The sequence below is a fragment of the Macadamia integrifolia genome, unplaced genomic scaffold, assembly GCF_013358625.1.
Source record: "Macadamia integrifolia cultivar HAES 741 unplaced genomic scaffold, SCU_Mint_v3 scaffold885, whole genome shotgun sequence".
Lineage (NCBI taxonomy): Eukaryota > Viridiplantae > Streptophyta > Magnoliopsida > Proteales > Proteaceae > Macadamia > Macadamia integrifolia.
The window spans coordinates 195,577-221,189 of NW_024870570.1; the positions used below are offsets into that span (position 1 = coordinate 195,577).

Below are 25,613 nucleotides of genomic sequence, written 5' to 3' on the forward strand. Positions count from 1 at the left end.
TCTATTGCTACTGATTTGAAAATGACAGACGTTAAAATAGACGATGAAGATTTGGCCTTGTTATTGTTATGTTATCTGCCTCCAGCTTATAAGCATTTTAGGGATACCATGATTTATGGTAAAGAGACAATATCTATTGAGGATGTCAAAACGAATCTGCAAACCAAACAGAAGATTGATGATGAGTTGACATCTACCAATAAATCTGATGGTGCTGGTTTGGTAGCTAGAGGGAGAACAAATGAAAGAGGTCCAGATGGTGACAAAAAAATGCTACATCAAAATCTAAGCAGAAAAATTTAACCTGCAATTATTGTAAGAAAAAGGGGCATATTAAATCTGAATGTTATAAGCTTTTAAATAAGCAAAAAGTAGGTGGTGGTGCCCAAAATCAACAGAATAGAGATGATTCTTTAGAAGCTAGCATTGCTGAAGATGAGAGTGAGTCTGATATGTTTTTGGTGACTGATGACAGAGTCAAATCACAGGATGAATGGATTCTTGACTCTGATTGTTCCTACCATATATATCCCAATCGTGAATGGTTCTCCAAATACGAATTGGTTTGAGGTGGAGTGTTGATGGGATATAATGCTTCTTGTAAGACTATTGGAATGGAAACGATCAATATCAAAATGTATGATGGCATTGTCAGAACCTTGTCTAATGTCAGGCATGTCCCTGATTTGAAGAAGAATCTCATTGGTTTAGGCACTCTTGATTCAAATGGGTGCAAATATACAACTAAAGGTGGAGTCATAAAGATCAACAAGGTTGTGGAGTCATTTGTATGTGTTGCAGGGTACTACAGTCACTGGATCTGTTGCAGCAGCTTCATCATCTATGTCTGAATCAGATGTCACAAATTTATGGCACATGAGATTAGGCCATATGAGTGAAAGAGGGATGGCATCATCAAGTAAAGGGGCTTGTTGTGTGGTTAGAGTACAAGAGCAATGGAGTTCTGTGAGCATTGTGTGATTGGGAAGCAGAAGAGAGTCAGTTTCAATACTACTATTCACAGGACCAAGGGAACTTTGGAATACATTCATTCAGACCTATGGGGGCCCTCCAGGGTTGCTTCAAAGGGGGCTGGTGCAAGGTAATTGCTTACTTTCATTGATGATTTCTCTAGGAAGGTTTGGGTCTATTTCTTGAAGCACAAAAAATGAAGTATTTACCACTTTCAAACAGTGGAAGAATTTGCTTGAGAAACAGACCGGGAAACAAATTAAGACGTCGAGAACCGATAATGGCCTAAAGTTCTATGAAGGTGACTTTAATGAGTTCAGCAAAAATGAAGGTATCGCAAGACACCATACAATTTTTAAAACACCCCAGCAGAATGAAGTGGCAGAGCGTATGAATAGGACCTTGTTAGAAAAGGCAAGGTGTATGTTATCAAATGCAGGATTGGACAAGGAGTTCTGGGCAGAAGTAATTAACACAGCAACCTTATTGGTGAATCAATCTCCTTGCACAGCTATTGAGTGCAAGACTCTAGAGGAGGTTTGGTCAGGTAGGCGTGCAAACTACTCTAATTTAAAGGTATTTGGATGTCCTGCTTATGCACATGTAAATAAAGGGAAGTTGGAACCTAGGGCTAAGAAATGCATTTTTCTTGGGTATGGATCTGGAGTGAAAGGATACAGTTTGTGGTGTCCTAATCCAAAGTCTCCAAAATTTCTTATTAGCAGAGATGTTACTTTTGATGAATCTGCTATGTTGCATCCTAGGAAAGAAGCTCATGTTCATTGTGATAAAAGTCAAGAAAAATCTAGAGAGGATGTGGAGTTTGAAATTGGTGGTTCATCTTCAAACAAAGCACAATTTACTTCAATTCAGTTGCCTACTTTCACTGAAGGAGATGGTGCTCAAGAGAATCAAGAAGAAGAAGCATTGCCAAGGATAGACCAAGGAAGAATATTAGACAACCACAAAAGTATGGGCATGCTGAATTTGTTGCTTACGCATTGTCTATTGCAGATACAATTGAAAATAGTGAGCCTGCAACATATTCTAAAGTTGTTACTTTAGTTGATTCTATAAAATGGTTGATTGTCATGAATGAGGAGATGGAATCTCTTCATAAAAATCAGACTTTGGAGCTTATCAAGCCAAGAATAGGGAAGAAAATTGTTAGCTGCAAATAGGTCTTCAAGAATAAGGAATCTGCCTCAGATGTTGAAGATGTTAGGTATAAGGCACGATTGGTTGCAAAGGGCTACAGTCAGGTATAAGGAATTGATTTTAATGATGTTTTCTCACCTGTTGTTAAGCATAGTTCTATTCGTGTCCTACCTGCTTTAGTTGCTATGCATGATTTGGAGTTGGAGCAACTTGATATGAAAACAGAATTCTTGCATAGTGAACTAGAAGAACAGATTTATATGCAACAACCTGAAGGGTTTGTTATTGAAGGTAAGGAGGACCATGTATGTTTGTTGAAGAAGTCCCTATATGGTTTGAAACAGTCTCCTCGACAGTGGTATAAAAGGTTTGATTCGGTTATGGCTAATTTTGGATATTGCAAGTGTCAATATAACTATTGTGTTTATTTCAGAAAGCTCTCTGATGGGTCATTCATATATTTGCTGCTTTATGTTGATGATATGTTGATTACAGCAAAAGACAAGAATGAGGTCAACAAGTTAAAGGAACAATTAAGTTCTGAATTTGAGATGAAAGATTTGGGTGCAGCAAGGAAGATCCTTGGTATGGACATCAAGAGGGATAGAAAAGCAGGGAAGCTGTGGCTATCTCAACAGAAGTACACTGAGAAGGTATTGAATCGTTTTGGCATGAAAGATGCCAAACCTGTAAGTACTCTTGCATCTCATTTTAGACTTTCAGCTGCTCTATCACCTAAGACAAATGAAGAGGTGGAGTACATGTCATGTGTTCCATACTCTAGTGCAGTTGGCTCCATTATGTATGCTATGGTTTGCACTCGTCCCGACATTTTACAGGCTGTCAGCGTGGTGAGCAGATATTTGTCATGTCTAGGTAAAGCTCATTTGAAAGCAGTGAAGTGGCTACTAAGGTACTTGAAAGGGACCTCTGGTGTTTGTTTGGAGTTTAGGAGGAATGGTGATGGTTTATCTGATTATGTTGATTCAGATTATGCAGGTGACCTTGACAAGCGGAGGTCACTCACAGGCTATGTATTTACTCATGGAGGAAGTACAGTTAGTTGGAAAGCTACTTTACAAGCTACAGTTGCATTATCTACTACTGAAGCAAAGTATATGGCAATGACTGATGCAATTAAAGAAACTATTTGGCTTGGAGGTTTGTTAAAACTCAGCATGGATCATGGGGTGACTGTTGTCCATTGTGATAGTCAGAATGCTATTCACTTGACTAAAGATCCGATGTATCATGAGAGGACGAAGCACGTTGATGTTCGGAATCATTTCATCAAAGAGATAATTGCTCAAGGTAATATTCAAGTGTTGAAGATTGGTACTGAAGACAATCCAGCTGATATGTTGACTAAGCCTTTGTGTGTTGGTAAGTTCGAGCATTGCTAGAACTTACTTGGTGTTAGCCGTGTTTAAGTACAGCCCTTTGGAGGGCTATTGGAGAAGATGAAGATTTTAGCTATTTGTTTATTTGTTGGAGGAGAATTCAAGCCAAGGTGGAGATTTGTTAAGTTTGTCTCGAATTCTTGACCCGTTTTGAAGATTGACCCGATCCGATATATTTTGGTGGTGACCCGAATGGGAAGTTTTCTAAGATCTGTGATGGAAGCAAAGGGGTTGGGCAGATAGGCCTAAGCCCGGAGCCCAGCACTTATGCCCCCGTGGTATGGTTCGACCGGATCAACCGCGACCTAATGGGTCGACCTATGACTTGGAGTATATATAATGTATTGTTGTCTTATTAAGATTGTCATTGTATTTTGGGGGTTTTTCGAGCTAGAGTTTCAAGGCGAGTTTTCTCGTCACTGCTTGGGTGTAATCTCTCTTCTGCATAGTGAAACATCTTCTTTGCCCAAGGACGTAGCACACACTCGTTAAATCTTTGTGCCGTGCAAATCTTGTCTATTTATTTTCGTGTTTCTTGGTGTTTGATCTAACACTTTGGCAAGGAGCGTCACACCAAGGAGCATTGTTGGAAGCTTCATGATCGTCCTCCTAATACATCTGGAAAAGGGCGAGAGAAGGGTCGTGCCGGTACTTCTGGGTAGGCCAACCATACTGAGAGCCTTGACTCTGACTCTGCTCTTAGCTCCTCAGTAACGTCGCTATCATTTCACGAGCTTACCACCCTTCGGCACCTCTTGACACATTTAGACTCTCCTGCACCTACCACTGCGAGCTCTGCTCATTCCACCCCTTTTGGGTCAGGTATCTCCTTTTGTGGCCATATTATGTCTATCCCTTCTACCCCTTGGATTATAGACTCTGGGGCTTCTGATCATATGACAGGCCGCTTGACCCTTTTTTCACAGTACACTACTTGTCCTGGTAACAGTAAGGTCAAATTCGCTAATGGGACTTATTCCACTATTCTAGGGAAGGGCTTTGTTAGATATACCCCCTCTTATCCCTTTCTACTGTGTTGCATGTTCCTTCTTTTCTCACTAGCCTTTTGTCCATTAGTAGTCTTACTTCCAGTCTTAATTGCAAAGTCAAATTTTTCCCATCTCATTGTGTTTTTCAAGATTTGGTGATAGGGGCAACGATTAGCTCTGGTAGGGTATGTAGTGGTCTGTATCTGCTTGATGATAACTCGGCGTTGGTCTCTGGTCAGGCTCTTCAGACTTCTTCTACGTCACCTCCCATCATTGAGTTACTGCAGTGGCATCGTCGGTTGGGACATCCCCCTTTGGGAACTTTAGCTAGAGTTTTTCATTCCTTTAAAAATTATAATTCGAGTCAATTTTTTTGTGAGGCATGTGTTTTGGCCAAACAAACTCGAATCACTTATTCTATTTCTGGAAATAAAAGTGCCCCTCCTTTTTCATTGATACATTCTGATGTTTAGACTCCATCCTGCTATGTGTCCGTCAATGGTTATTGGTGGTTTGTGTCTTTTATTGATTGTCATTCTCGGACTGCTTGGGTTTATATGATGCAAACCAAGGGCGAGACCTTCTATTGCTTTCAGCAGTTTCACCACATGGTTCAGACTCAGTTCGGTGCTACCATTAAGATCCTTCGAAGCCACAACGGTCAGGAATACTTTGAAGGGTACTTTCAAGCTTACCTTTCCTATCATGGGATGATTCATCAGACTAGTTGTGTGGATACTCCGGCTCAGAATGGGGTTGCTGAGCGGAAGAATCGCCACCTTTGTGAGGTAGCACACTCTCTTATGTTTGAGATACATGTTCCTCCCCAGTACTGGAGCGACACAATTCTCACTGCTGCCTTTCTTATCAACCGAATGCCTTCTCAGGTCTATGCCTTCCGCTCCCCTCTGGATCTTCTCCAAGGTTCTGCTACTTTTCCTGTTCCTCCTAAGGTATTCGATAGTGTTTGCTATACTACCGATCATCATCCTTGTGGAAAGTTTGATCCTCGTGGTCTCCGATGCATTTTTCTGGGGAATGCTCCTACTCAGAAAGGCTATCGGTGTTATCATCCTCCTACTCGGTGTTGGTTTGTGACTATGGATGTTCTCTTTCATGAATCTGCGTCATACTACCCTGCGACACCTCTTCAGGGGGAGTCTCCTTCCATTGTGGAAGATGTGTCGTCGTCTCTTGAAATTATTGTCCTTGCTAGTATCCCATTTTAGGGGGAGAGTGACACTCTTACTTCTCCTACTACACCTCGGCCAGAGATACATGTATATAGTCGCAGAGAGCAGACTCAGACCACTACACATCCAGCATCTACCCTACCATGCCAGTCGTCTCCTCTCGAGCCCGATCTTGTCCCCTTGGACCCTGGTAATTCTCCTTCTCCTTCTGTTGATCAGTCTCTTGAGTTGCCTATTACTGTTCGTAAAGGCACTAGGTCTTGTACTTTACATCCTATTGCTAAAACTGTTTCTTATGGCTCACTCTCTCATTCCTACTATAGTTTTGTGTCTTCTCTTTTCTCTGTGTCCATTCCTCATACCTGGCAGGAAGCGATTGCAGACTCACAATGGCAAGCAGCTATGGTTGAAGAGATGCAGGCTCTGAAGAAGAATGACACATAGGATCTGGTGTGTATTCCCTCACAAAAGAAGACAGTTGGGTGCAAATAGGTCTTTACAGTAAAACAGAAAGCTGATGGTACAGTGGATCGGTACAAGGCTAGACTTGTTGCCAAAGGCTTCACATAGACTTATAGAATTAATTACCAAGAGACTTTTGCTCCAGTTGCTAAGATGAACACAATTCGAGTTATCTTGGCTTGTGCCGCCAACTTAGATTGGGATCTCTAGCAGTTAGATGTGAAGAATGCCTTCCTTCATGAAGAACTTAAGGAGGAAGTGTATATGGACATTCCTCTTGGGTTCACTTACACCAAAACCCAAGGGAAGGTATGCAAGCTGAAGCATGCTCTGTATGGGCTGAAGCAATCCTCTCATGCTTGGTTCGGACGTTTTCATAAGGCTATGGTTGCTACAGGTTACTTTCAAAGCAATGCCGACCACACTCTATTCATCAAGAGATCTAGTGGGAAGATTGTTATCTTAATAGTCTATGTAAATGATATTGTTGTTACTGGTGATGATCTGGCAGAAATCTCTCGCCTCAAGAGATAATTGAGTGAGGAATTCGAGATCAAAGACCTAGGACAACTTCATTACTTCCTCAGCATTGAAGTTTGCCAGGTCTTCTCGTGGGATCTACTTGTCTCAGCGGAAGCATATACTTGATCTTCTCTCTGAGACAGGCATATTGGGGTGTAAGCCGGCAGACACTCTTATTAAAGCTAATGGTCACCTAAGTAGCAAGGAAGGTGATCCAGTAGATAAGGGGAGATATAACAGATTAGTGGGGCGATTGATCTCTCTCATACACGCCCTAACATAGCATTTGCCGTCAACCTAGTTAGTCAATACATGCATGATCCCTCCTCGACTCACATAGAAGTTGTGCTACGTATTCTCTGGTACTTGAAATCTGCCCCAGAACGTGGCATCATTTTTTCTCCTCATAATCACCTTAGGGTGGAAGCTTTCACAAATGCGGATTGGGCAGATTCCCCTGATGACCGCAGGTCTACTACTGGTTATTGCACCTTTGTTGGTGGTAACCTTCTTACATAGCGTAGCAAGAAGCAAGCCGTGGTTGCTCATTCAAGTGCTGAAACAGAGTTCCGTAATATGGCACATGGCATTTGTGAGCTCCTATGGCTTCATGGTCTTCTCACTGATTTGGTTGTTCCTGCTACCCTTCCTATGAAGCTCTTTTGTGACAGCAAATCTGCCATTTGCATTGCTCACAACCCTGTTCAGCATGATCGAACCAAGCATGTGGAGATCGATCGACACTTCATCAAAGAGAAGCTGGATATGGGTCTTATCACTGTGCCTTTTATTCCCATTAATGAACAATTGCCTGATGTATTTACTAAAGGTCTTAGTAGTAAGATGTTTCATCCTATTAACTGTAAGTTGGGCGTATGTGATATCTATGCTCCAACTTGAGGGCGAGTGTTATAATAATGGGTTTTATGGGTTTTAAGGAAAATGTCAGTTACCAAACGGACCCTAAGGTGTTTAATGGTCTTTGTAATTCTCTAGAACCTTCTCTCCATTGTTATAAATAAAGAGGACCGGTGTCATAATAGACACAAGTCATTACCCCATTCAACATTATTAAAAGCAGTGTGAGTAAAGTTACACATCATATACTCTATCTCCGTTCTACTTATCTTAAAACTTCTTGATTCCAATATTGATCTCCATAACTCCAACTTTGCATTAATCCCTACTTTTGTCTCATCCACCAAAACAATAGCATCAACAAAGAGCATACACCATGAAACCTCATCTTAAATGTTCATTATTAAATCATCCATAATGAGCACAAACAAATAAGGCATAAGGTTGATCCTTGATATAGCCCAATTGTAATTGGGAATTTACTGCTTTGACCTCCCACAGTTCTCACACTAGTTACCACGCCCTCATATATATCTTTAATTAGATCCACATATTTACTCGACACTTCTCAAGTGCATGTCAGATTAACTCTCTAGGGACTCTTGTTATATACTTTTTCTAAGCCAATGAAGACCATATATAGATCCTTCTTGTAAACCTCTAAATTTTTCCATAAGCCTCCTGAGTAAGTAAATAGCTTATGTAACGCCCCTAAATCCGGGTGAGATATGGATGCAGGCCCTCGCGGGCCACCGTTAAATAACGGCATAAAAATGACCGATTAACTTTGAAACCCCAAAACCTTGGTTAATCAATCATGGGTCCACCTCTACTATTCACCTTATTATTCATGGGACCTGCCACGCTCCCTCTAGGCACTCTAATCGATTTCATCAAATATACATATTGACCCGTTTATAATTTGTACAACATGTTACATACCCAAATCTGCCAAAACCTCAATAATACATATCATGTAATCTATTCATAAATTACAATAAAATACGTTTAATCCTCCCAAAATACATTTCCTCAATTCTTCTCAATTGACCTTTCCTCTATGCCAAGCCACACCTGATCTGTAAGACATGAAACTATATTGGGTTGAGCTAAAGGGAATTAGCTCAGTAAGATGGAACATGGCATAATCACACTTAGTACAATAATACATTATTTATACAATCATACTTTTCTTATACATGCATAAAAACATCTTTCATAACATGTTAAAATCTTTTGTTCATATCACCTCACCGGGTAGTTTATTGACCTGTCTCAACTCCTCTCCCTGATCTTGCTTTTGAGCTCAAAGGATCTGGGTAGCATCTTGACCTAGGATCTCACCTCCACATTTCTTGGCGGACATGAAACTATACTTAAAACATTTTTTATGAACTGTGTTTTAAAACTGCTCTTCATATATGAAAATACATACATACATACTATAGAGAATCTCATGCATATCAAGTGAATCATGGCATAGTCCACTTACACTGGGTACAGCTACATATACACAACACCTTTCCTAAACATTGCTTCCTCATCCCACTTCCTGGCTTTCAGTCTCTCTTCCATCTCCTTCCCATAGCTCCCTCTAACTTTTGTTTTTCCTTTTGTTTCTTCTTTTCTTTCATTTCTTTCTTTCCCTTCTTTCTTATAGATCTTTCTTTTTCTCCATTTGCATTTCAATTAGTGTATAATTAGTGTGTAACTGAATGCCTATTACTACTTCTACTACTGTTATTATTATTGTTACTATTAATATTATTATTATTATTATTAGTAGTAGTAGTAGTATTTAAATTTTCTAAAAGAGGGTCCTCCTCTCTCTCTCTCTCTCTCTCTCTCTCACTCACACACACACACACACATAATTTTACCCTCTTTATTTATTTTATTTTTAAAATCCAACATTAATTTGAAGAGAAATTGCATATACACACTCCCTCCGTCCCTTGTCTTCACCTCCATCACACTTGCACACACATCACTCTCATTTCTTTTATTTTTCTTTTGTTTGTTTATCAATGAATGAGGGAGGTGAGGGAACAGATGGGTTCCACCTCACCTTCCTCCCTCTCTCCTTTAATTTCAAAATCAATGTGAGGGGAAAGCCTACTCACGAATCCCCCTCTTTTCTTTTCATTTTTTTCTTCTTCTTCCTTTCTCATTTTCTCTCTTTACCTCATGAGGCAATTACATAGGATAATTTTGGGGTGAGATATTACAGCTTATGCCATGGATCCACATAGCATAAAATCAAATTGATTCTCCAAAATAGTGGTTTCTCTTCTCAAGTGAGCTTCAATAACCTTGTCCTACAATTTTATAGTATAACTCATTAGTTTTATGCCTCTATAGTTATTGTAGTTCTGAATATCTCCTTTATTTGTAGATCGGAACTATAATAATTCTCCTCCAATCATCTGACATTCTCCTTGTGCTTATAATCTTGTTAAAAATGTTGGTTAGTCAAGATATAAAATGTTGCATATTGGTTGTCCTTGTTGGCAAGCTTGGCCACGTGTCAATGATGAGGTCGTCAGAGGTGATGTCGTTGCTGTGTACGATCACTAAGTTATCTTGATGGTGCACAGAGACGTCTCACACATTGCATGTGTGAAAGTGGAAGTAGTGTGTGAATGACCCTTCATTAGAAGGGAAGAAATCATTGTTTTATACAATGGCAGCAAGCTTGAGGGTATTTTCAGAAATCTAAATGAAATATTTAAAAGGATAATTCACAACGCCACCCCTTGGAGAATGGCGGTATTATAGGAACACCCCCTCTCTTTCACCATATTAGACTCAAACCCCCTACCGTCAGTCACTGTTACAGAATATACCAAGAATGCTGACATCAGCAGTTCATATTTTTTCTTAATACCATTTTGCCCTTAAAAATAATGAAATATCAAAATTACCCTTACCCTTACCCTTACCCTTACCCTTACCCTTACCATTGATAGTTTGATACAAACTCTTGTAGTCCCAAATCGATTTCACCACAACCCTTCCGGTGACAGTGACGACGACTACGACTATGGCGGAAGCTATGTATGGTCTCAATCTTACAGCCTTCGAAACCCTGAATCGGTACTCTTAGGGCATTAATTTCTTCAGAAACTCTTCTCATTCGAAAGTCTAATCGGTGTTTCTGTATCAGTTTCCGCATTCCTCACATCATCGAATCGAGATCTCTGTTCTTCTGACGTTTATCTCATCTTCCCCAAAATTTTCTAGCTTTTTTGTTGGGGAGAATTCAATACTAACATTCTTTGAGCTTTCTTGAATTCATTTGTCCCAAAAACTCTGTACCGGCCGCAGAAATCTGATTTCTTTAAGACTTCATCGAGCAGTGCCGAGAGAGATTGGGAGTTTCTATAATCTGTGTCTTTTTCATATTGTCCCTTGTTTTACTCTCGAAACCCTAATCTGTAGAAAACTCTTGGTTTTTGTAGAAACTAGAGACCCCAAACTTCTAGGCAATCTTGATCTTGTAAAGTAATTGCTATTTATTTTGTCTGAATAAAAATTTACCCGGAAATCTGCAGCAGTTTCTGGTATAGGAGTGTTGAACTCAAAAAAAAAATTTCTTGGTTTGAAATCCTAATATCCTTCGAGAACTTTTAATTACTTGACTAGTTGTTTGTCTTCTCCCCCAGTTTCGAGTAATTAATATTCTGAGCCTGCAATTCAAGTTGCCCTAGGCTTCAATCGAAACTGCGGCGCTTTGGACACCTTAGTTTGCTGATATTTTTTTCACAGCTGTTGCTCATCTGAGATCTTGACAGAAATTGTGGGAGGTGTAACCAGAAGGGACGATGGCCCCATTTGGATAAATAGTACTAATGTTTTTGCTGCTCTTGAAAGCCTACAGAAAAAGAAGAAATCAGAAAAGGAGCATGGATCGTCAAAGAGCAAGGGATCTTCAAAAAGCCAAGCAAAGGAACAGGAGCAGCAGGTTTTCTGGCAAATCAATGATGAAAGAGAGGGAGAAAGGGGTAATTTCGAGATATCAACTGCTTGAAAGAGAGAGAAAGAAGGGTATTTTTGTGATAATAAAAGAATGGTGTTTTACTCATAAGGGCGAAAGTGTCATTTCATAACATCACTTAACTGAGACTGACAATAAGGGGTCTGATTCTAATTTGGTGAAAGAGAGGGGTGTTCCTAACTTCCTATAATACTGGTATTCTCCATGGGGTGGCGTGATAACATGTAAGTTGTAAATACTTGGACTCTGAGTCCATCACAATTGAAATCACGTCAATTGAATATCGGAGTGAAAAATTACAACATGTTCTTCGGGCCAACTTGTAAGTTGAAAAAGGCAATGTCTTACACATTAGTTGGGTTCAATCCCATTTTTGAGATCTATACATGCATCTGGGCTGAAGGAATAAACATGAGAAATGTAGTTCTTTGAGTCTTCTATCCGTAGGAAAAAGAATCAGGTCAATCGGAATTCAGATGAGATAGATATGATCATTTCCGTATAATCTCTTTGCAACAGAGCCAACCGAGTTTCTCATTACGGGTTCAGTTCACATGACTTTGAGTTGAATTTTGAGCTATTTTTAAGAAGAATTAGAGGAATGATACTTTTACAAAAGTTGTTTATATTTGAGTTTACTTTCAGAAGCAATTAGAATCGGTTCATTTGGAATTATATATAAAGAGTTATGACTCACGCACTAAGGTAAATTCAATCTGCCAGAGTAGATTCTGGTCTGAACTGGATGGTTAAACCTACACAATTTTGGGGCTTTTGTTGGACCTTCTTAAGTGGATTTTAGGGATTTCTCTATAACTTCTTGAAGAACAAAAAGAAGAAAAACCCTAGAAGAGAAAAGAGGAGAAAAGAGACGAAGAAACCAAGTGCTTATGTGCTCTCATGCCCAAATCTTGAGAAAAACCTTTGTTTGAAGATTTTTTTTGTATTAAATGCTTTAGTACCATCACCAACAAGCTTGAGAAGCCATTAAAGACCACATTGAATGTTAGAGAGGGGTTTTGGAGTTCATTAAAGACAAAGGAGCTTCTGGTGTGTGACAGAAGAAGAAGAGGGACCACCATGTTTAACTCTTGAAGGTTCAAGATTCTCCATCAAGTTCATTAAAGACAAAGAAGCTCCTTGTGTGTGAAAGAAGAAGAAGGAGAGGAACCATCTTCTTCTCTTGAAGGTTCAAGATTATCCATCAAAAAGGGAAAGTTAAAGATTCCAGTGTATTTGGGAATCTCAGAGAAGCTCTCCACCCCTTGTTAGTCGAGGGAGGTAATCTCTACTCACCAAGTCCAATTTTGTATGACCTAGGTTGTTAAAATTGCAAAACCTAAGGTACTGATTGTAAGGGGAGAGACTTGTACTCATATTTATCATCATATACATTGTAAAAGGGGGTGAAACCTAGCCTAAGTACTATCTTAGGTTGAAGCAGGTGTTATAACACATGGACTGTTGTAACAATCAGAAGCTAGTTAAGTATTGAGCAAAATACGAAATCCAGAAAGGGTATTGCTCCAGTAGGCAGTGAGTCGAACCACGTATACCTTGTGCCATTTGTGTATGCTTATATATTGGAGTGTGCGGATTGTGAATGCATGCAAGATGGGTATATTTGTCTGGTAAACCTAGCCACTAAGTGGTGCAAGGTGGACAAAAACATATGATTATGTGTTGGACAGAATACAAGGTAGTTTCAAACAGACATCTGCAGGAAAGATTTTATAGACATTGTTCACCCCCTCTCAATGCCAACTTGGAATTAATATGAAAAAATAAAAAAAGAGCAACCCAGTGCACGAGGCTTCCGCTCCTACAGGGTCTGGGAGGGGCAAATGTACACAGCGTTACCCCCTGCTTCGCAAGAGAGGTTGTTTCCAAGTTTTGAACTTGTGACCAACAAGTTGCAATAGTATAACTTAACCGTTGCGCCACAAGTTCGCCCACTTAAACAGTAGCTCATCCACACTTCAATTGGGACCTCATTCGAGTCTGGTATCTAACCTACTTTCATCTTTCTTAAGGAATTTTTAACTTCAGTCACTCTAACCTTATATATATATATGGTATGTGGTGTCTTGAATGGTCATGTAGTCTTCTTAGCCACTCCCATAGTTTTTAAGGCGCTGCTAAGGTGAATGGTCATGTAGTCTTCTTAGCCACTCGGCCCACAAAATGTCTCCATTTAGTATTTCTTTAAAATAAATCTCCCATCTATTTATAATGTCCTCATCTCTAACTAGCACTCTGTCCTCATCACTTTTAACACATCTCACAGTTGAAATTCATGTTGTTCCTTTCTCTCATTTTAGCTATTTTATAGATAGCTTTATACCCTTTATGTTCAGATTATTATAAAGGTCTTCATATTTCTTCACCTTTTCTATCCTCACAATCTTCTTAACTTCGTTTCTGAAACATTATACCTACCTATTTTTGTCTTCTACCTCTTTAGTCCTTTGCCATGTCTTAAAAACGAGCTTTCTTGGTCTTAATGGCAGCCTGAACCTCATCATCCTAGCACCAAGTTTCCCTAGGAGCCTGACGAGTACCCTTTGTTTCCCCTAGAACATCTTTGGCAACCTTCTTAATACATGTCATCTCATTCCACATCATATTGGTATCTCCCTCAAAGTCCAACTTTCCTTGTTTGACCACTTTATCTGTAAAAATATCCAGGGAACCTCCTTTTAATCTCCACGACCTTATCTTAGGGCAAGTAGGTTCCCTAAACTTACGTTTTTGTGTACTGAGGCACATATCTAGGACCACCATCCAATGTTGAGTGGCTAGGCTCTCCCCCAGTATAACTTTGGAGTCCTTACACAACACTGTATCGAATGTTCTAATTAGGAAGAAGTCTATTTGGCTATTATAGTGGCTACGTTTGTAGGTAACTAAGTACTCTCTCTTTCAGAAAATATTCACAATGGATAAAACATAAGCTGCCACAAAGTCTAAGACTGAGATCCCCTTTTCATTCCTCACCCCAACTCCATAGCCTCCATGCACATCTTCAAAGCCTCTGCAATCCCTCCCAAGATATCCATTCAAGTCACCGCCTATAATAATCAATTCACCTTGACCAAAGCCTTACACTAATCCATATATATGTTCCCAAAATTGTAGCTTACTATTTTCATCCACCCCTACCTGAGGAGCATAAGCGCTAATAATATTGACAACCTCTTTCTCCGACACTAGTTTGATGGATATATACCTATGTCCAAATCATTTGACATCCACAACATCATTCTTTAGATCTTTGTCCACTATTATGCCCACTCCACTTCTATTACTTTGATCTCCTGAATAACAAAGTTTGAAGTCGTCCAACATCATAGCTTTTTTTACCCTTCCACATAGTCTCTTGAATATAAGTGATGTTAATCCTTCTTCTCCTCATAACATCAGTCAACTCTAGACTCTTACCCGTTAAGGATCTTATGTTCCAAGATGCCAATTCAAGAACAAAAGCAGAGTCTACTTTAGTAAAAGACCACCAGAGACCTGAATGTAAAACACTCTTCACCTATTGATCAAAAGCCCATGGGATTTTATGAAGGCATCACAGCGTGGATTTTTCTTTTCCTTTTCTGGGGAATTACCAACTGCATTTATATGGTGGATGCAACTCTATCATCATAAATCCCCATATTATTATTGATGGAAGGCTTAACATGTCATCAGGTCAATCTGGATGGTGTGCTGTTCTTTCTCAACGGGTTCAAACCAAATCCATGCACGAGCAGGCTTTAGGAAAATGTAGCAGCACGTTGAAGCAGAATAAAAAGGGATTCACCTTGCCAATCCAATGGATGTCCAACTCCATTACCTGGTCAAATTAAACTTTCTGTAAGAAGTCCTAGACTCCTAGTACCCTACATATAATGGAAATACAGACCAGAGTTCATCAGAAAGAACCTCCGGAGTACCCAAAATATGATAGACCTCAATGACACAGCTCAGGGGTGAAGCAGATGTAAAGCTGATTGTTGGGTGATTACCATCAAGCGTCAAAAATCAGTCAACCATAGGGTCGGTTGATGTGGTGAACTGTGAAACAGGAGGCTACAAGCCCAATCCTAGCTAAACCATTCATGGAAGGGAGCAAATATGAAGGTCCAAGAATGAGGGGGAGAGGTTAGCTAGTGTTTATCATATTCTTGAAATAAAATGTAAGCATGTTCTTCATCAAGGAGGATGACTCTATGTGCTGACTTTCCAGAAGATCACTAACATGCTAAGCTCCACAGTGAGAAGAACTTTTACTTCTTACCTTTCCCGTAGCAAAGGTTGTTTTCCAACTCCGTCAGAGAAATTATTACATTTAAAAATCAGTTATCTACAAGGTCTTCTCCCTATATCAATTACATCCAATTTTAGGTATAATTTGAATTCGGATCTAGATATGATATTGTCTCACCAAATTACCAACAACTTTTTCACTGGTTACACCATTGGCTTACTTGATGTATGTACCTACACACAATATTCTCTCTGAATTGCTAGTCATTCGTTCCTAGTACAAGAATCTCTTGCTTACAGTTTGAATTCTAAGAGTCCAAACAGCAGTTAATTGGCCTGCTTGCACTTTGAATCTGGTGAAGATAATTGTTCCAGAATGCAGATCATATTCCCATTTTGGCAACTACATTCCCAGATCTCAATGGAAATCAAACTCCAACAGCATATGTGGTCTCAAGTCCCACTGGTCATGGAACTAAGATTGAGGATGTGATTCACAAGATGGCCAAGTATCTCCACCAAACATAACATGAATAAAGCAAATTTCTGGCCATTTGGACTCCCACAATCCAAACAAAGCCTCAAAAGGAAACTAGGTCTTCAGTTGCCACCTCATCTAGCAGCTGGCTCTAGATCGTAGCTCCGAAATCAACTCTCAGATGAATCAAATCTAAATTCCAACAATTAGTCCTTTCCTGGTACTGAATTCATAGAATTGTTATACTTCCCATTGATAGAATTATTTATCACTACATATAGCTACTTTTTCGCTACAAATAACTTTCATGAAATAAATGTTGCATAGGATCATTAGTAGAACAGATTAAAAGAATTAGCAACATGGCAGTAGTAAATAAGTACTAGCAATATAAATGAAGACAGGTTGAAAAGCACACTGCACACAGTATGCAAAATGCAGCAAAAGTCATGGCCCAGAATGATAGATGGAATTCGAAAGAGTCATCCACCTCTGTCCAAAAAGGAAATTGCACTTTGGCCATTAAATGGTCCCATTACTAAGTATATAAATGAAATGGATTCCTATAAAGAACAGAAATAACTTATGACATTGTACCATGGATTCATTTGGAACAGGAGTTCAGATTGACAGGGCATCTAAGCAAATAAGTCTTAAAGCATTAGTGAATCTATAGCAAAAGATTGGACACGATCTGTGATATTAAAAGTATATATTCGACAATGTCATTATGAGTTATGAGATGAGCTCTGAGTCACTGTGGTGGTTCATTCTTATTTGTTATTTCAGGAAAGCAACTTGACACTTGCCTCGATGAGAAGAAAAGGTCAAAACATCAATTCCAGTTCCACCACTCTCATTCATCTCTCTTTTTCCTTTTATTTTAAAGGGATTCTCTTATTGACACCCCCTAAGGTGTCAATGGATTTGTACCCTTACCTTTTAGTCCCCTTGTTTTATTCCCGCAAGTTATTTAATGCAGAGCTAAAAAGGGATTTTCAAAATGTTGAAAGTCATTTATAGCAGCTTTAATGCAGTCCATATGTGAAATGACAGATTTACCCTCATTAAAAAACTGCATTAAATGCATTTGGGAATAAGACAAGGGGAAATTAAATGAAAGTGTCAAGTTCTAAATCAATAGGGGTGTCATTTACACAATCTCTATTTTAAAACACAAGAGAATAGGGGGATGGTTCAAGCAGGCAGTTGGAAAGTTAGTAAGTCAAGGATGGGTTTTGAACCCAAGTTGTGTTACAGCATCCTCGTGGCCAGTGTTGGTTTTTACCTTAGGATACCAGTCATAAAAACTGAATGGTCATAGAGTGATAGTGTCATCTACATCTTCTCCAGACCAATTTTCATGAGATACAGTTTTCAACTTGGATCTAGCTCCCCTTCAAAAGAACTAGAGAACTGACAAGTTTGTAGTTGACTATGATACTGCCGCAAATAAGCCCAACATGCATAAGACTTGACAACAAAAGTAAACATGATATACTCACAAAATGGGGGAAAACAACATTATATCAATAGCTAGCAACAGGCATAATTTTACAGAAGATAGGAATCATCTACCGGTAATACTATATGGGGTGGAATGGTAGGCAGTTAAGAAGTGTCATCTACAAAAGCTATGTGTAGTAGAGATGAGGATGTTAAGATGGATGAGCGGCAAAACTAGGAAGGATAAAGTAAGGAATGAACATATTAGAGCTGATTTGGGAGTTTCCGAAATTAGACAAGCTCCAAGAAAGTCATATGAGGTGGTATGGCCATGTTTAGCAGAGGCCTGGGGACTATCGAGTAAGGAGGACTGATTTGATTCTGATTGAAGGAGCTAAAAGAGCTAGGGGCAAGCCTGAAATTACCATAGGAGAAGTGGGGAATGAGATACATAGTCTAGGTCTAGTCCCAAGTATGACCTCGGGTAGAGACTATTGGAGGGAAAGGATCTATGTAGCCGACCCCATTTAGCTAAGATTCTCCTGACTTGCTAGAGGTTGTGCCTCTTTCCTCACTTTCATTTTTCATTTTTCATTTTTCATTTCCCATTTCTCATTTCTCATTTCTCATTTCTCCCATTTTGTTTGGACCTCAGTTTTCCCTACTTTGTTTCACATAGATCCATGTAGCGACCCCACGAAGTTGGGATAAAGCTCAGTTTGTTGTTGTTGTTGTTATAGGACCCATCTACAAAACATGAAAATCAGCAATCATCATACATAAGGTCAGCTTCAAATCTTAAATGCAATATGTGGACATTCTAACCAACTTTAACGTTGCCCCTGCTATTGCTACTGTGTTATCCACCTTTAACATCTAGAAGATTTTATTTGGTAGTTGTAATCCTCAAATATAAAGACAGTTTTGATGTTGAGAATCAAGGCTACCAGAGATTGGCCCAGGATTATGTTGAATAAGGTCAATATGATGGCATCATGGGAATGGTATGCTTTTCTCTCCCAGATCCTACTCCCAAAACCATAGTTGTTGAAACTCTACATAACAACTCCAGTTTCAATGCTTTCATATCTCCGAAATGTTACTTCCACCATTAGGGTAGTTGAAACTTCCACCTAAATTTGAAGGGCTTCCACTCCTCCGGAACATGGAAATGCTATTCAAAAAATCATGAGAGTTTCCTTTCCAAACAAGCCACTCCATAATATATGGATACTGTTCTGTCAGTCTGCACTTTGAAGCTTGCATTGACAGGAATTTTCTGCAAAATGAAAAGCTAACAGCCATTTTACTATCAATAAAGGAGATCAGTGAACCTTGGATCAACGATGGGAGTTGTCATATTGCCCACATCAGCCCCACGCCTCATCATTAATTGCACCTCGCCCAACAAAATCGTTGTCTTTGAATTTATTTTTAAGCAAAGGTGAGAACTACTATGAGGCTAAGGCCTACCTGACTGAAACTTCCCAAGAGGGTAACATGGTGCAGCAGGAGAATACACTTTGGGCAGCCACCTCACTGCAATGGGTATAAACTGGATGGAAGCAGGCTTGTAACCTGTTCATGTCTAAACAGCATAAATGGCAGACTTGTAGAAATGAGGACGATATTTTCCTCTAGTGGAATTTTTTGAGCCATAGCTTTGAGCTTTTGCTCCAAAGTCCAAACTTCAAAACCGTTTGTAGATTCTACTTCATGCAACTACTAATTCCATATTTATATGCATAGCATGACTTCTACATTCTCTAAATAAGATATCTCTGTATCAGACTTTTGAATTATTTGCAGGAGAGCCTTGCTCCTTGTAGTTCTTTATTCTCCTTACTGTTATTCACTAGAAAGAGGGGAAGTGTGCAACATAGCAGTAAATTAATTCTTTCAGTTTCAGCAATGCAATGTCGTTGTCAACCATAAATTTTCAAACAAAAAACCCACCATTGTCCTCTTTACATAATTAGCCATGTTGAGCTATTTCTCAGCTACCAAGGAATGGTCATTCTTTCAGATCTCCAATTTTATCACTAATTTAGGTGAAAGTTGTTTAATAATTCATGTGTACCGACATAATCTTTTTTCCCCCTTGATTTGAAACATCATCCCTTCTGTACAGAGAAAACCTATTTTCGCTTCAGGTTGGCAAGTAAGCATCAACATCAGCACCTCAAGTACAAGAGAAAGCACTAGACTCTGTTCACAGATCAGCTATTTCCTACTTGATAAAGTGAGCCAGTAAGACCTGCTCAAAGGATTAGTAGCAGCAAAGAGGAAACAAGATCAACAATGCTGCTATCCTTTTGTGGGCACTCTTTTCCCCTTAATAAAATATTTTTCACTTATAAAATAAATGTACCCTGCAAGACCATCATTTCAGGAATCAACATCAAACACCAAGTTTCTCCCAAAGGGTCATAGAAAGACCTTCAAATCCAAGAGAGTTGTTACCTAGCCTGTTTACATACCTCTATTCTATCAGACCCAAAAAAGAGCTTAAAAGTCTCATAGCATCTGTAAAACATTATGCGGCCATGCCCAGAAAGTCTGGAATTATCAAAAAAGAAACTATCATTGAAGGACTTCAAGCAGCCATGGGGAGTCCAAAAAGGAGCACTATAAGTATCCCTGTATTATCCCACAGTATCAGAAATCAAACCATCAATTCAACCAGACATTCAAAGTAGGTGTCTGAATTTTCAGAACAGAAAGCCAACTAAATGGATCATTGATCATTTTCTATCTTTTGATAGTTGAACAAACAGAAATAATGCCAATAAAAGAGTGACATGGTTTCATTCAAATAATAGGAAGGGTGAAGAAGAGATTGATTCTAGAGTTCAGGATTCTAGTTCAAAGGCAGTAGAAGTCCCGGCCAGAGGAGGTCCTCCAAGACATTTGTTCACTCCCCTACCCAGGAGGGGGTTTCAATCCTCTCAAGAAGTAGGGAGAAGTCTAGGAGCAAAACTATTTAATATGGTATCGATAGCAATAGCTATTTTTGTAGTTTGTCGGTCCCAGATTATACGTTCAACAGAAAACTTAACTTCCATAACAAACCATTACATGTTCACTTCTCTAAAAAGGGAATCAACTGTGATTGCTAGGAAGTTATTTCCCTTGCAAATAACTTTTAATCTACCTTTAGATTCCATGCCTTTAGGTACTGACTGCTTTGAATTTATAAAAAACAATGACTAATCTAGCATCATATTGCCCCACTAAGCCAAGGAAGCACAGTTTCATAACTGTATCAGAAAATCTTAGCAGGACTGCGTGGCAAAGGTCATGTTCTGATACATCATGCAATCTGACAATACTTTCTATGGATGAATAATAAATAGAAAGAAACTAATAGGAATGGTTCCCACACAACTATTAAGATCTTACCGAAAAGGTTGTCAAGTTCATAGTCCACTCTAAACAAAGGATTAGATGAAAGACAAGAGGTACACAATTCCCATCGCCAGGTTAAAAGCCTATTTTTTTCTTGCATTACAATAATCTAACTGTAGCAATAAATGGGGACTCAACCAATGGGGATCACTACTTTCAGGAGCTAAACATAAAAAATTTACAACTTATAACAAGTATTACAGCAAGTCTGGGCAGCATCCTAACAAAGAGCTACTCCAGAGCTCCAGCCTTCTCAAATAGAGAACACGAAATCCTTTGTGATGAACTTAACTTCATTTTAAGGTTTTAAATCCAGCTCTATAACGATGTTTCAGAAAGGCTTCTTAAACAACCATAAAGCAGATTAGTTGTGTTCAGATGCATCATCTCATCCAAAACAGATCCTTCTGATTGAATACACTTCGATCTCAGTTGTTCCATCACCAATCACAACTTGAAATTAAGTAGCACATAATGGTTAACAGAAAAAAGTGCTTAAGATCCTAGATTTATCTTCTTTTTTTTTCTCTTTGTAAAAGATCCTAGATTTATCACAGTAAGAAAAACTGACCCCAAAACAAAAATGAATTCATCAGTGAAGAATTTACTGTGGGAAATCCTTCAATTACAGAAGTGTTACATCACATGTAGTGTGCACATAATGGTTAACAGAAAAAAGTGCTTAAGATCCTAGATTTATCTTCTTCTTTTTTCGTAAAAGATCCTAGATTTATCACAGTAAGAAAAACTGACCCCAAAGCATAAATGAATTCATCAATGAAGAATTTACCGTGGGAAATCCTTCAATTACAGAAGTGTTACATCACAGTGTAGTGTAAAGCTAAGTGATGCAGTTTAGTTTCCTAAATAGGCTTGTTTTATTAGGAATAAGCTTAGGGTTGGGTTCCATACATGTTGGGCCTTTGATCCCATGTGTTTTGAGTGTATTGGGCTACTTTTATGGGTCTAAACTAGGGGTTCTAAGGTTGCATACGGGATTCAGTGATTTGTTTCCTTTTCTTTAGTTTCCTTTTTAGATGGGGTTATTTAGTTTCTAATTTCAAGTCATTGTTAATTTCTAATTTCTGTCTAGACTAGTTTCTATTTTCATTAGATTCTAATTTCCAGTTTTTAGTAACTTCTTGTAATCAATTTTTAGTAACTCAGATTTAGTAACTCTTAGTTACTATTACTTGTAAACCCTCCCCATCATTATTATAAATAAAGAAGAGCTCTTATCATAGAGAGACAATTTTGATTTTGAAAAAAAAAAAGAACCTGCTGCTGGTCGCTGCCATGCATCTACTGGATTTTCTGTGTGTGTGATCACAGAACAAGGGGCTGGTGTTTGATCCGATCGACTCCTTGCGGCGTGAAGTCCAGGAGGGTTTCTATAAGTCTTCTTATTCTCTTTTAAGTTTGTTTCAGGGTCCTACTGCTGTCAAACAATCAGTTATTTATAACTTTAAATTTTCTGCCCAGAAATTCTGAAACAGAGCCTTCGGTCTTTTTCTGCTGGAGCCAGTTCCAGCCACTGATTGGTTTCCAAACTGTGGTTGATTACTCCCCTGTACTCCCTTAAGAATCAAACCAAAGCAGGCCTAATTTTGTGCTGCCATTATAGAGATATTCGAAATCTCCAGAATTTTGCCCTATAGTGATTCTGCCAGAATACAACCAGAATCGATAGCCTGATTTGTCTTATTATGTTCTGTTATTTTTCTGCTGTTGTTTTGGGACTGTTGCCTCTTATTACTGCTGCTGGTTTAAACTTATTTGATCTACTGATATCTGGTCTAAGTGGCGTTGATTACTGTGATCGATAGTTACTGGTTTCTTCCTTTTCTGTTGGTTGATTATCTCTGGAATATGGGGATTGGTTTTGGTTGTTCTTTGGTCTACAAGTTCCTGTTGTTTGGGTCTAGTTTGACTTGTCAAATCTAGTCCTACATTACTAAGCTTCACACAAACTAAAGTCACATGAATCCATACACATGCAGATATCCAGAGGTCTCCCCTGCAAACTGAACTGCATCTTTCCTCCATTTCATGGACCCAAAGTCTACATAGACCTCAAATTAAAGCTAATGTCAACTGAACATGTACTTCTGAACCTTGAATTGAGGTCACAAGAGATTGGAGGGCAAGGAGAATGAACAATAAAAGAGGTAAAAAAGAAAGGAAAGCAATAGCACGTCCAACAGAAATTACAATGCAAGTTTGACCTAATTACCTCCCTCAGGTAAAAACCTCATAGAATTTCTCCATGACAAGCAAACCAGAATCAATTGACTCCAATGGATCCTTTCGAAGCCGATGTCTTAAGCAGTTGGGAATGACAGTAGCTATATCATCAGCCGTTACTTTGTCTCTTCCTTTCAGAGCAGCCAGGGCTTTAGCAGCCCTATTTGTCACAATATCTCCTCTTAATCCATCAACATTCAGTTCAGCACAGACCTTAGAGATCTTTACCTTCAGATCACGGTCGATCTGAACAGAAGGAAGAGACCTCCTGGCCGATGAAATCTGTTGCTGGAGCTTCTCTTGTTCTATCTTGTAGGAATCACGGAACTCTTTAGGATTTCGATCAAACCGAGCTCTCTCCTCCACGATCTTCACTCTGAGTTCAGCATCCCTCACCGTCCCCACCTGTGCATGCATTCCAAAACGATCAAGAAGTTGTGGCCTGAGCTCACCTTCTTCAGGGTTTCCAGAACCTATTAGAATAAAACGAGCAGGATGTGAAATTGATATTCCCTCTCGCTCAACCATGTTCCATCCAGAGGCAGCAGAGTCAAGAAGTACATCCACCAAATGGTCATCCAGAAGGTTAACTTCATCCACATAAAGAATTCCTCGATTGGCTTTAGCCAGAAGACCAGGTTCAAATGCCTTCACACCTTCTGTTAGGGCCTTCTCAATATCAATTGTTCCACAAACTCTATCCTCAGTTGCACCAAGAGGCAAATCCACCATAGTGATTTTGGTCCTTGTGACTGGGAATTTTTCCCCAGCTAAAACTTTCTCTCGGACTTCCATGCCCATGGATTCTGGATCTTCTGGATCAGAGTTGAATGGGTCTCCTTTGACAACCTCGATTTCTGGAAGTAAATCCACCAGAGACCTGACAGTGGTGGATTTCCCAGTACCTCGATCACCCATTATCATGACACCCCCAATCTTGGGATCTATCACATTTAACAGAAGACACAACTTCATCTCTTCTTGTCCTACAATAGCGGCGAAAGGATACACCGGCCTCTGGCTTTCCCTAGAAGCAATTTTCTGGGCCTGAAAATTACATGGTTTAGAAATTTAATCGACATTCAATGCCCATCTCTTTAAAGTTCAGAGGTGACAAAGTCCTCAATAAATAAGTGTTCACGGATAAATTCGAAGAAACAATAAAAATCGTATAAATAATAAAAGCACCAGATTTTTCATTTTTTTTTCTTTTTTAATTTATACCCAAAAAGAAATGTGTTGTGATTCCTGAGAACTCTAACAAAAGTCAAAACGTAAATTCATGGTCAAATTAAAATTTAAATTGAGCATGAACTCCAGAGAAGAAACCAAAAGCAAGAATCGAGGATGTAAAACCTAGATAAAGAATAGAACCTGCTCGATAGGGGCGGTTTCTGTAGCTACATTGGTAACAGTAAGCTGGAGATGAGTTCTTCCCTTATTAAGAGGAATTTCGAAACCCCCAAAAAGCTTCTTTCCACGAATCTGAACTGAAACAACAAACATTATTCCAGTTAGTATTATTTCTCTACCTTTCCCAAGAAACTGTCAAATCCATCTCTAATTCCTCATAAATGACAACTGGAAACAAGAAAATAGGGCAACAAAAAAAGAGGGGAAATGAATTGCAGACTTAGTATGATTTATCCATCGTGTTCCCCTAAAAAGAAATGTGAGAAGCAACGAGGTAAGAGAAGAGATGAGACTTGCTTCTACTCTGCAACATACCTAAGATTGAAGCAAGAGAGAGAATCGGAGCTTTTAAGGACGGAGTAGTGTGCATTTTATGAGAAACTATAGCTGCAGAAGAGGCTCCGAGAACTCCCGCCATGTCCAACTGTTACAACGACTTCAACCTCTCTATCTCCTCCGTCTGCTTCGTGCTCACGTCAAATAAGCTTTCAGTAGCACGAGCGGGATAAGAGTATAGGCCCTAGAGTTTTTTTCTGTTTTTTTTTTGGACCTTGATCAGGGTTTAAAATGGAATCGGGGAACGAATCGGTCATGCCGATTCCTGATTCAAATCAGCCAGAATGGACAGAAATGGAACAGAATCGGTGGGAATCAGTAGCATTACTCTCTCCTTCCCAAATATATGGTGCTTTTTTTTTTTTTTTTTTTTTTGTTGAAAACATATGGGCTTTTAACAATACCATAAAACACAACAACAAACATAATCTTATCCCAAATAAACTAACAAGACTAACCCAAATGTCAATGTCATTTCTT

General features: G+C 39.1%; 1 protein-coding gene across 7 annotated transcripts in view; it reads right to left on the minus strand.

Moving 5' to 3' along the window:
• The window catches only part of LOC122070311 (magnesium-chelatase subunit ChlI, chloroplastic-like), a 44,316-nt gene extending 19,000 nt beyond the window's left edge, over window positions 1–25,316 (minus strand). The window contains exons 1-4 of one of the 7 annotated variants that reach the window (XM_042634439.1): window positions 25,113–25,316; window positions 24,759–24,874; window positions 23,374–24,431; window positions 8,366–8,633 (exon numbers count right to left, since the gene is read on the minus strand). In XM_042634439.1, coding sequence (XP_042490373.1) covers window positions 23,379–24,431; window positions 24,759–24,874; window positions 25,113–25,215 — 1,272 coding nt within the window. In that variant the 5' untranslated portion in view covers window positions 25,216–25,316 and the 3' untranslated portion in view covers window positions 8,366–8,633; window positions 23,374–23,378. Of the gene's footprint in view, window positions 1–8,365; window positions 8,634–15,856; window positions 16,510–18,358; window positions 19,012–20,118; window positions 20,373–23,158; window positions 24,432–24,758; window positions 24,875–25,112 lie in introns of those variants that run through there. The other 6 variants (XM_042634438.1, XM_042634440.1, XM_042634436.1 and 3 more) reach the window with 6 other exon arrangements.
• Between the last annotated feature and the right edge of the window lie 297 nt (window positions 25,317–25,613).